General features: G+C 47.6%; 1 protein-coding gene across 3 annotated transcripts in view; it reads left to right on the forward strand.

Moving 5' to 3' along the window:
* LOC139378792 (protein Shroom4-like) overlaps nt 1–11,167 on the forward strand; it is a 90,458-nt gene extending 79,291 nt beyond the window's left edge. For all 3 annotated transcript variants that reach the window (XM_071121293.1, XM_071121294.1, XM_071121295.1), the window contains 11 exons: nt 37–3,169; nt 3,766–3,839; nt 4,291–5,106; nt 5,764–6,005; nt 6,102–6,292; nt 6,605–6,837; nt 7,100–7,235; nt 7,435–7,536; nt 8,459–8,629; nt 8,709–8,837; nt 9,008–11,167. In XM_071121293.1, coding sequence (XP_070977394.1) covers nt 37–3,169; nt 3,766–3,839; nt 4,291–5,106; nt 5,764–6,005; nt 6,102–6,292; nt 6,605–6,837; nt 7,100–7,235; nt 7,435–7,536; nt 8,459–8,629; nt 8,709–8,837; nt 9,008–9,166 — 5,386 coding nt within the window. In that variant the 3' untranslated portion in view covers nt 9,167–11,167. The remainder of the gene's footprint in view (nt 1–36; nt 3,170–3,765; nt 3,840–4,290; nt 5,107–5,763; nt 6,006–6,101; nt 6,293–6,604; nt 6,838–7,099; nt 7,236–7,434; nt 7,537–8,458; nt 8,630–8,708; nt 8,838–9,007) is intronic.
* The last annotated feature ends 621 nt before the right edge of the window (nt 11,168–11,788 follow it).

Below are 11,788 nucleotides of genomic sequence, written 5' to 3' on the forward strand. Positions count from 1 at the left end.
CTACCCTTCCCCCACCCTCTCTCCACCTCTTTACAGTGATCTGTCTATCCAGTGGAACAAGCTCTCCAGACACTACTCTACAGACAGAAGCAGTTCCCTAAGTAGCATGGACAGCCTTGACCCTCCTAGCAGCCAAGTGTACTACGATTCCCATAATTCCCCAGTGGACCCGGCCATCTTCAACAATAAGAGAGACTATGATTACCACAATTCACCAGTGGACCCTGCTATATTCAACAATATAAGAGACTCTGCCTATAGCTCTTTCTCAGCTAGTTCTAATATGTCAGACTATACTGTCTCATTAAGGCCCGGTGAGGCCTGTTCTATGGAGAATATCCTCCAAAGCCTTGGGCCAGGGGGACCCGCCTGCCGGGTTTATGCCTGTGGCAATGCACCATCCCTGGGGAGGGAGTCGGGCGAAGCTCAGGATGAGACCGGTACCTCAACCCTACTACTAAAGTCGAGGTCGCTGACCAGGCCAAGAGTGAGGCATCCGGAAGCGAAGGAGAGACCATCTTCGTACTGTTTTGAAGAGGAGAGGAGAGAAGGGAGAGGGGAGAGGGGTGGAGGAGGAGGGAAGAGGGGGGCTTCAATTCCCCCCCTTCCCCCAACCAGGAAGGACAGTTTTAGGGCCACGAGGGGTCGCTTGGGGATTACAGATGTCAAAGATCAACGATGCATCTCTGCCCCCGTCGGAATTCCCAGCCTCTTCAGTTGCCATGTCGAGGACGATGGCGACGATCCTCAGAATGTTCCTGGTGTTCCGGTTATTCCCAGCTGGAACGGCTATCCCGCTCCCTGCAAGGCTTCAAAGGCAGAGGGAGACATGGGAAATGAGAAAAAGAATGGGGTTGGGAATTTTAAAGGAGATTCTTTGGAGCAATACTACACCCTCATCTCCAAAAAAAAAGAGTCCCTTGTGAATAAGAACTCAGAGATCCAGGAGATCCACCCAGACTCCCTCCACCTCCCTGCCCTAGAGATAAGCTCCTCTTCCTCCATCCCCGGCTCCAGCTCCCTACCTCCAGACAGCTCCATAGATCCAGACCCCCCAGGTGAAGCCAACCACCTCCTCCCCCAGAACAAGCACTGCTCATCAGGTCTCTACAGACAAAGCGTCCCTGAGAAACTCTTATCGCAGCTACGTCATCTAGAGTTTTCCAGTGACTCTTCGGACCATAGCTCCGTCTCCCCCTCCAGCTCCCAGTGGTCTCGCTCCCCCCTTAACCCCCCCAGGGAAGACCTAGGAGGGGATATAGGGAGTCACGACACCTCCCTCCTCCTCCTCCAGCAGAACACGGGGGAGTGGGAACAAAGGAGTCAATGCTCTACCCCAGGATTGGTGGACATTGATGGGATTGGGGAGACAGGAGAGGTGAGTGTGGTGGTTTGGGAGAGTAGGGAGGTAGTGGCGGCTGCTGGTAATCGTCTCTCACCCATCCAGGTCCAACACCCCTGGGGTAGGCCTCTGGTGAGTGTTCCAGGGTCATGGGAGCCCTCTGGAGATTGTACACAGGGAGAGGTGAGGTCTGAGCGGATTTGGGAGACCGACTTTGGGCCTCTCAGTGCTGCAGCCAGTGTAGACAGCCTACTGGAGGGAAGTCATAGAGGAGGAGCAGGAAGAAGGGATGATAATGAAGGAAAGGTGCTGATGAAGAAACCCAGGAGTCACCGTTTGTCCCGGGCACGCCGTCGTAGCGAACGCTTCGCCACGAACCTCCGTAACGAGATCCAGCACAAGAAGGCCCAGCTGTCCAATAGTAAAGGCCCAGGAGGGTTGCTCTACAGCGGGGAGACAGTTGAGGAAGAAGAAGGTCCAGACCTGAAAATCCAGGACCTCGTGAGGAAAGAGGCTGAGGACGTTGATCCGCCTGCCAAGGAGAGCAGCTCCCAAGGCGTGTACACCTGTTCCGACATCAGCCTCTCAGCTCCAGCTCCTGGAGGTCTGAACAGACTATCCTCTTCTTCCACCCTCCAGCTCCACCAGCCGTCCCTAGCCCCAGTTTCAGCTCTACAACCCCCCAGGGATGAAGAACCTGAACCACCAGGGAAGCAAGACCAAGCTACAGACTCTTCCAGGCCACCCCAGAGGTCCGTCCCAACCTTGCCCAGCTGGGGTATGGGTATCCAGGTCGTGGAGGAGCTAGCTCCAGCTGGTAAGTCCCGCCGATGGAGATGGACACCCGAACATAAACTCCAACCAGAAATTGACACTGACCGACGGGGGGAGAGGGTCGGAGTGGCCTTGGGGGTGTCAGGACGAGGGAGGTCATCCTCTGCTTCCTCTTCTTCTTCTACCACTTGTTCTTCCCACACTGAGGAGTCTGATATTTTACCTTTCGCAGACCGCTGTAAGTTCTTTGAGGAGACAAGCAGGAGTATATTGGTGTCAAATTTGCCAGGTCTGACGAGACGAATGCAGAGGCCAGATAGACATGAGAGGCAGCCTCATCTGTCGATGCTGGAGAACCAAAGAGGAGGCTATGGACAGGGACAAGCCCAGAGGAGGTACTCTTACCAGGGTGGATTCGAGCGAGAAAGTCCCCTTTTGATTAATACCATGGAGGCCCGGAGACAATCGGTTAGTGGGAATAGGGAGAGAGAAAAGGAGAGGGAGAGAGAGAAGCAGAGGGAAAAAGAGAGGGAGATGGAAAGGGAGGTAAGAGCAAGAGAGAGGGAAAGGGAAAGGGAGGAAAGAGCAAGAGAGAGGGAAAGGGAAAGGGAGGAGAGGGCGACAGAGAGGGAGAGGTTGTTGGAGAGGGAGGAAATGGTAAGGGAGAGGGAAAGAGAAGAGAGGGCCAGAGAGAGGGAGATGGCTCTTGAGGGGGAAAGGGAGGAAGAGAGACAAAGAGAGGAAAGGGCTAGACTGAGAGAGCTGGAGATGGAGAGAGAAAGGGGGATAGAGAGGGAACAAGATAGTGAGATGGAGAAAGAGAGACAAAGTGAGAGAGAGAGGAAAAGAGAGAGGGAGAGAAAGTCACTCAGTTCAGCTCAGGATCTTTTTGCCAGTCAATCCCAACCCCATGCCTACCCCCAGACCCTCTCCCATCCCCAAACCCAGATGGAGGCCCCTCGTTCAGCCTTCCACCCGGTCAACACCGCTCTCCTCCAGGATAACCAGGCTCTTCACCAGGGGTATCCACCACAGAGCTACACACCAACAGAGGCAAGTATAGGTTACTGTTACACAATACCTAGACACACTCACACACACAAACGCACAGGTTGATTTCAGATTAAGGCCTTTGGTTCAACGCCAAGGTTTTATACAGTATCTGGAGATGTTGAACAGTGTTTAATGGGTCCAGATCTGAATGATGATGTAATATCTTGAAGCTTGCGTGGCCTTGCCTAAAGCACGGTAAGGGAGGAGGATGGTTGGCCAATACAAGAGGATATGAAGACACACACACACACACTAGAGGGGTTTTATCAACCGATTCCAGTCGTTGAGATGGGAACAGAATAGTGCATTTTATTATTCATCTCTTGTCACTCAGATGTCTGTCCTCCAAGTTGAGTTTTGAAAAAAGGTTTCTTATTTTACACATTCAAAGGGTTCCATTGTTCTAATAGTTCCTCCTCTTTGTTCCAGAAGCTTAAATTTCCCACATTATCATCACTTATATAACTTTTTAAAGTAGGTACTGAGCGTTGGTGTCAACGAGTATTATTCGTTAAAGCGGATCCTTGGGCGAGCAAGCGACATTCCTGCTTCTCTCCCTGTCCTCCTGTGAATAACTTGGCCGATGTGTTCCACAGGCGTATCCTGCTGCGTCTCGACCGTTACCGTGGGAACAGACACAGATCAACAGGAAGTTCAGCCTGACCGAGAGGTATGCCATTTCCTGTTCACCTCCTGTCTCCATGTGTCCCCCAAATGGCAATCTATTCTCTGTGGGCTCTGGTCAAAAGTAGTGGACTATGTAAAATATGGGGTACCATTTTGGACGCACATGTGTCTCTACACTCCGCTTTTAGAGAAAGAAACTAAAAAAGAAATAGACAAAGAAATATAGAATGGGTCCCAGTAGACTTCATTTTTGGCCTGATTGCTCTCTCTCTCCCTCTCTCTCTCTCTCTGCCCTGTGGGTTCTGGTCAAAAGTAGTGCACTATGTAAAATATAGTGTACCATTTGGGATGCAGCATCTGTCTCTACACTCCGCTTTAAGAGAAATAAACAAAAATAGACAATGAAATAAATAATGGGTCCCAGTAGACTTCCTCTTTGGCCTGATTGCTCTCTTTCTTGCTCTACCCCCCCCCCTTCTCTCTCCATCTCTCAGGGACTACCCCCGGTACAGACGTGATTCATCCACCGGGCCACCAAATTGTGCTATAACAGTAACACCTGACTGCCACCACCACCAGCAAGTTTCCCAAAGTGGGGGTTGTTGGAATGGCTTGCTGTCTGCCTGTAGTGTGGACGAGGAGGACCATCACCAGACGTCTATGGTGGTTAACCCCACATCATATTCATCTTCATCACTACTACGAAGCAGGGCCATGTCCGAGAACGATCTACACTTTGGCTCCACCCACCGCCGTACCTCACCCTCGGTTGCTATGGTGACACCACTGTCTGAGCTGGAGGAGGGAGGCGGGATCGAAGGGGGAAGAGTGGAAGTGGGGGGAATTAGGGGAGCGGCTAACAAAAATAAGACTCTACCCCCTCCGAGGCCACCTCCCCCCAAATGGGAGCAGTTCCACCGCAGGAGAGCCTCCCACCACACCCTCTTCTCCTCTCCTCTCCTCTCCACCTCTGTTTCTTCATCCATCCATCCATTGGTAAACCCCACACCCCCTCCTCTCCCTCTCATACCACCAGAGGGTCCCACCTCTCACCCTTCATCTCACCCCTGTCACCCTGAAAAGAGTGAAATGACGCGTCAGCGCTCCTACAGCCTCCCGCCCCAGAGGGAGGAGCTAGAGGGGTGCCAGCGCTGCATCAGAAGCCAAGTCCAGGAATTGCGCTTTTCCCAGTCTCCGCCTAGTCCAGGGTTCACACACACGGCCTTCCGGCCGGTGGCCCCGCCCCAAAGAGATAAAGACACTCCCCCTCGCTACAACGACACACTGCCGCCATCAGAAAGCTGTGTCAGGTGAGATGGAGACTTAGAGGCTCCGACACACAAATGTGTCAGCACTTATACTACTCACTACTCTACAGAGTGTCTATATGTGGGTTTCTGCATGTGAAACACTACGTAGTCAGAGCCATTTATACATCTTATTATATTATTATTATTAATAAAGCGGAGCCAGTTCAGAAGGGAAACCCGAGTCTGGTGGCGTCAGCTGATTGCATCAGCTGACATTGCACCAATTTGATTCACACTACTTTACACGCGGTCTATTTAAGTGGACCAGTTCTACACATGCTTCCTCAATGCCGGATGTCTTGTGCTGGTGTCTCTTGCTGCCGTTGGTGCTGTAACTAGCTGTTAGTCGCTATGCTTGCTGTTTCTGATATCCCACCACCACCACCACCAGCATCCATCTGTCTGGGTTCTGTGTTTCTTCCATCAGGGGATTTGACATTGCATATTGTGCTCACTGCCTATAGATATATTATCATCTTCGTATGACGCTTCACTACCCTGAAGGAGCAGAACCAAGACTATGCCTTATCTTTTCTAATAAATGGTTGAATGTACATGTGGTGTTTCCTTTCTGAATGATTATTATTGTTATATCACCTCCACTTAGCATGACGTAACACACACCTGTTTCACTGTATATTATATGTCCCTCTGCAGGTTGTACAACATGGTTGACCAAGATTCTCCTGCTGTATTGAAGCCTATCTCTCATAGACAGCAGAGGGCCAGGGCTGAGTGGGAGAGAACTCCGTCTCCCAGAGTGCATAGCTTCTCAGGTCAACTCACTATAGAGAATGGCGTTATCTCACCAGAGTCCTACTTCGCTATGAGCTATGAACAACAACAACAGTTACAGCAGAATAGAAGATTGCGGAATCACCCCCACAACAACAATGACAGTAAGTAACGCCATACAATTCTGTAAAGCACTTTGTGACAACTGCTGTAAAAATTGGTTTTGTAAAATATGATTCAGCGATTGATTCCCATTCCAGAGCCGGAATTGGAACAAGAACTATTGGAACTGGAACCGGAGTTCGATTTTGGCCCGAGCCCCGCCCAGAGCTTGGAACAGGAAGTGGACATCCCCATGGAAACGGACATCGACGACTCCCAGGAGGAGGGGCTTCCAGAGGATGAAGAGCCAATCAGGACAGAGCTACAAGGTTTCGCCCTGCCGGTCACGGTGTGTAACATTGTGCTGCTAGGGTGTAGGCTGAAGTTGCCCATATGGTCAGGATATGGGGAGGGAAAATTAATGCTAGATCTGTTCCTAGGGGAACCTTCTCCCCACAGCTCTATGCTAACATATATAAATAACTATACTGGACTCAAACTAGTGAACCTCTGCTTTGCAAACAAACGTGACCACCCGCTTGACAACTTACTGGCCAGTTGCGCCACCAGAAAGCTAGCAATTCGGCGACGCGAGTTGAGACATTTCATGGCATTTAAGCTGTGGAGGGAGCTTACCGTTACAATCTTACCTCCATTGCAGGTGCTGGAGACAGACATCGACACGCTCCCTGATCAGGAGGCCTCGCCAGCGGGTAGGATGACAGTGGAGAATGGGTCTCTGGATGGAGAAATTGAGGACCAGGGGATGAGGACCAGAGAGGAACTCATGGAGGAGCTGTTTCCCCAGAGCATTGAGGGCGAGGCAGGCACAGAGAGCTGGAGAGGGGCCTACCGTAGCCCCAACCTGGAGCACAATACAGACAGCCTGGATAGGTGAGTGCGTGTGTGGGTTATGTTTATATGGTATACACATATCATAAAATTCACAATGAACTGCATTTACGCGTTCCATTAGATTCTCAAATTCCACAAATAACTTACCCACCCGACAATGTTATCTCATCTAGCACATCATTTTTTTTTTTACATAGATCCTGAATTGAATCAACTCTATCCTTACCTCTCTCTTTTCCTTTCCTTTCCTCTCCTCTCCTCTACCCCTCCCCCCTTCTCTCCTCTCCTCTCCTTTATCCAGGCGTTCTGGTGCCAGCTCCAGTTGTTCGTCCTACTACTCTACCTCAGCAGCCAAAGCTCAGCTCCTCACTCAGATGAAAGACTACTGCTCAGACATTAGAGACACTGATGATGATGATGAGGACCTGTCTTACAAGGTACACACACACAACACACGTGCACACTCTTTTATCATAAATCCTAGCTTGTATACTGAACACACACACACACACACACAGGATCGGAGAGGACTGTAACTGACTTTGCTCTCTGTAACACTCTCTACCTACCCTTCCTTTACTCCCTCTCTCCCTTCTCCCCCCTGTCTCCCCCTCCCCCTGTCTCCCCCCTTTACAGAGACAGTTGATGGAGAGTCTACGTAAGAAGCTAGGAATTCTGAGAGAGGCACAGAGAGGTCTACAGGAGGATATACGGGCTAACGCACAGCTGGGAGAAGAGGTGTGTATAGTACACACACATGTATATAGTGCATTCGGAAGGTAATCAGACCCCTTGACCTTTTCCACATTTTGTTACATTACAGCCTTATTCTAATTTGAATTAAATTGTTTTTTTCGCTCATCAATATTCACATTACCCCATAATGACAAAGAAAAACAGTTTATTTGTATATATATTTTTGCTAATTTATTCAAAATAAAATACTAAAATATCACATTTACTTAAGTATTCAGACCCTTTACGCAGTACCTTGTTGAAGCACATTTGGCAGCGATTACAGCCTCGACTCTTGGGGATGACGCTACAAGCTTGGCACACCTATATTTGTGGAGTTTCTCCCATTCTTCTCTGCAGATCCTCTCAGGCTCTGTCAGGTTGGATGGGGTGCATCCCTGCACAGCTATTTTCAGGTTTCTCCAGAGATGTTCGAACGTGTTCAAGTCCGGGCTCTGGCTGGGCCACTCAATACATTCAGAGACTTGCCCAGAAGCCTCTCCTGCCGCCCCTCTCCTCCTCCAGTCCCTGACGCCTAAAGATCCCCACAACATGATGCTGCCACCATAATACTTCACCGTAGGGTTGGTTTCAGGTTTCCTCCAAACATGACACTTGGCATTCAGGCCAAGGAGTTCAGTCTTGGTTTCATCAGACCAGAGAATCTTGTTTATTGTTTCTCATGGTCTGAGAGTTCTTTAGGTAACCTTTAGGTAACTACAAGTGGGCTGTGATGTGCCTTTTACTGAGGAGTGGCTTCTGTCTGGACACTACCATAGAGTGCTGCAGAGATGGTTGTCCTTCCGGAAGGTTCTCCCATCGCACCAGAGGAACCCTGGAGCTCTGTCAGAGTGACAATCGGGTTCCTGGTCACCTCCCAGACCAAGGCCATAAGATCTAACTCTCCTCCTCCTCTCCCCTCTAGGTTGAAAGCCTGGTGCTAGCGTTCTGTAAGCCCAATGAGGTGGATAAGTTCAGGATGTTTATCGGGGATATGGATAAGGTGGTCAGTCTGCTTCTGTCTCTCTCCGGACGGCTACTTAGGGTTGAGAGCTCACTGGACAACCTGGAGGCCGAGACTGGACACTATGAGAGGGTGAGGAAAGAAATAATAAGAAAAAGTACAACCTTAAAACAAACTCTGTTCTTGCTCTCAACCCTCCCTCCCTCCACAGCTCCCCCTCCTGGAGAAGAAGCGTCAGCTCCTGGTGCAGCTGTCAGAGGCCCAGGACCTCAAAGAACATGTAGACCGACGGGAGCAGGTTGTGGGAAGGGTGCTAAGACGATGCCTCTCCCAAGAACAGGTACACGCACACACACAATGTCTTCGCACTGCTCCAACCATTCCAACTTCCAACCTCTGTGTGTGGTGTGTTTGTCTTTCTGAAGGTTTGGGATAAAGCAGAAGTAAAATGCACCTTGGACCATGTGTACAATTGGGCAGTAAAGTTATCTTTATCTTCTTGATCCACAGCACCGTGACTACAGTCATTACGTCAAGATGAAGGCAGCATTGCTGGTGGAACAGAGGCAGCTGGAGGACAAGATCAGGCTGGGAGAAGAGCAGCTAAGAGGGCTACGGGAGAGCCTAGGGATGGGATTAGGGATGTCCATGGGATATGGGCACTACTAAACCCAAACCAAGAGACCTGAAAGCTGGGCAGATGGATGGGGTATCAACACTATTGAGAGAAAGTGAACAAGGACAGTTAGAGCAGTTAAGAACCTTAAGGGAATGTCTGTGTTGGGGATGTCCATGTTGATGGGGTATGGACACTATTGAGAGAACTAACACTAACTTAAAGGTGAATTTTGCTTCTTTTTTAAAAAACAACTCTCTATTCCTAACACTTTTTTTGCGATTTCACTTGTTTTTGAGAAACTTACCCCAACCAGTGATTCACTTCCTCATTGTTGTTGTGCAGTACGGGGGCTCTGAAAAAACAGGGTCTCTGAACTAACATGAACAAATGTTCCAAATGCGTCCTTTTAGAAATGGAAACACTGAGTTTAGTGATGCAGGTCTTTAGATGTTGTACATGTGAAATTGTGTCATTTCGAACTTTATCCACAACGTTATATTCCATTTTGTGTGGAAATTAATTTCTGGTTTGGGAAAGTTTCTCAAAATCAAGTGAAATTGCAATAAAAGTGTATTGACTCTTCTATGACATGCCATTTACATCAAAATAATATTTTATTGTAAAAAAGCAAATTTCTCCTTTAAGGAAACTTTAGAAACAAGTTGATGGTGTTAGGGATGGGCTGGGGGATGTATGTCTGGTTAATTCATTATTGAGTGAAAACCACCCTGCCCAGGGAGACCCTAGAGTGGGGCAGATGGGCTTAGGAATGGGGTTAGGGATGGGGAAAGCCATGGAATGTCTATGGGGTATGGGCACTATGGGGAGACAGGCAACCTACACAAGGAGACCCTAGAGTGGGGTACATTAGCATGGGGGGTGGGGTATGGACACTATTGAGAGAGAACCAAACCAACCTAAGGAGAGCCTGGAGAGCTATGGTAGAGTTTAGGGTTAGGGGTAGAGCTGAGGGATGTCCATGAAGTATGGGAACTGTAGGGAGACAGCCAACCCACACATGGAGGCCCTAGAGTTGGGTAAATAGGGATGGGGTTAGAGTTGGGGATGGGACATGGGCATTACTTCATAAAACACTCCAGTACTTTTCCTGACACCAACATCTACACTGTGTTGAACAGAGGTGGCCATTAAAACCCCACAAGAGAATGCATTAAGACTGCACTTGGCAGTATTTTTCCGTTAAGAAATACACACCTACTCTTTGGTGTTAGACACACTGGTACACCCAAGAGTAACAGCTATCGTTCACTTACCAACTGTAACCTCACAATCGCATACTCCATGCACAACAAAACGAGGCCAAAGAATACGCTGTTGTTTAGTGTGTGTGTTACTGAACAAGACTGGAGAAAGTATTTATTTATTATTTATATCTCTGTTGAGCAATACTGACAGGGAGGATTTGGGGTGCTAGACAAGAGCATTTTCATGAAACTGTTGGGGAGTGCATTGAATACATAGAAATGGATAGAAGGTGCATGTGCCAAAAAGCTGCCCATGCTATCACATCAAACATTATTGCAAAGGAAAGCCCTCTATCCAATTCTATGATTGCATATAATCCTATTACAGTAATATGTCCAGAAATGGAGAGAGACAGCTGCTTCTCTCCACTCTCATATAACACTATACTAGCCTGAGTGCCAGTCTGTTTGTGCTATCATGCTAACTCCTTAACGGTTATGGCTTGACATGTTTGGCTTGACAATGACGGCGATGGAGTTTGCCAAGAGCGCAAACAGATTTGGGGCCTGGAAAACCCTATACTCCATAACGGCATCACATCACTCCTTAACACTACACTACCACACCACGCCTTCGATTGTGTATATTGGTGTAGGGTGAAGTTTCCCCTAGACACTGATCCTGGGTCGGTTTTGCATTTCCCCACTAATGGTTAAGGTTAAAATAGGGGGAGGAGAAGCTGATCCTCGGAAATTTCACCTCGTAGCCCTAAAATTACCACACCATGTCTTGTGTGTCTATGCATTCATCATTATTGTGTGATTAAATGTTGTGTATAGAAGTGATATTCATGTGTTATAACTGGAATCCATCATTGTAGTGTAAATATGTCATGAGAAGCTATGTCAATTATATATATATATATATATATATATATATATATATATATATATATATATATATATATATATATATATATATATATATATATATATATATATATACGTCATATGGCAAAGTTCATCCTAATACAATACGTCTCAATAAAAAATACTTTGTTTTTATTACATTTTGAGGGAATGTTTTGGGGCACGTATTGTATTAGGATGAACTTTGCCATATGACGTATATATATAATATGACGTGTACATATATACATGACAACTTCTCTTTTATATATATATATATATATATATATATTATTGGCTGTTTGACCAAAAACATGCATGCAGACCATATCTTTTTATTCTATTTTTTTTTTACCTAACCTTAACCCCTAATCCTAAAATAGCCTTTTTACAAATGAGGACTGGCAAAAGATCCTCACTTCCTTGAATTCTAGTTGGTTTACTATTCTTGTGAGGACTTCTGGTACTCACAAGTATAGCAAAACGTGTGCTCACACAGATACACACAGTGCCTTCGGAATATATTCAGACCCCTTGACTTTTTCCACTTTTTGTTAC

Source organism: Oncorhynchus clarkii, chromosome 21 (assembly GCF_045791955.1).
Source record: "Oncorhynchus clarkii lewisi isolate Uvic-CL-2024 chromosome 21, UVic_Ocla_1.0, whole genome shotgun sequence".
NCBI lineage: Eukaryota > Metazoa > Chordata > Actinopteri > Salmoniformes > Salmonidae > Oncorhynchus > Oncorhynchus clarkii.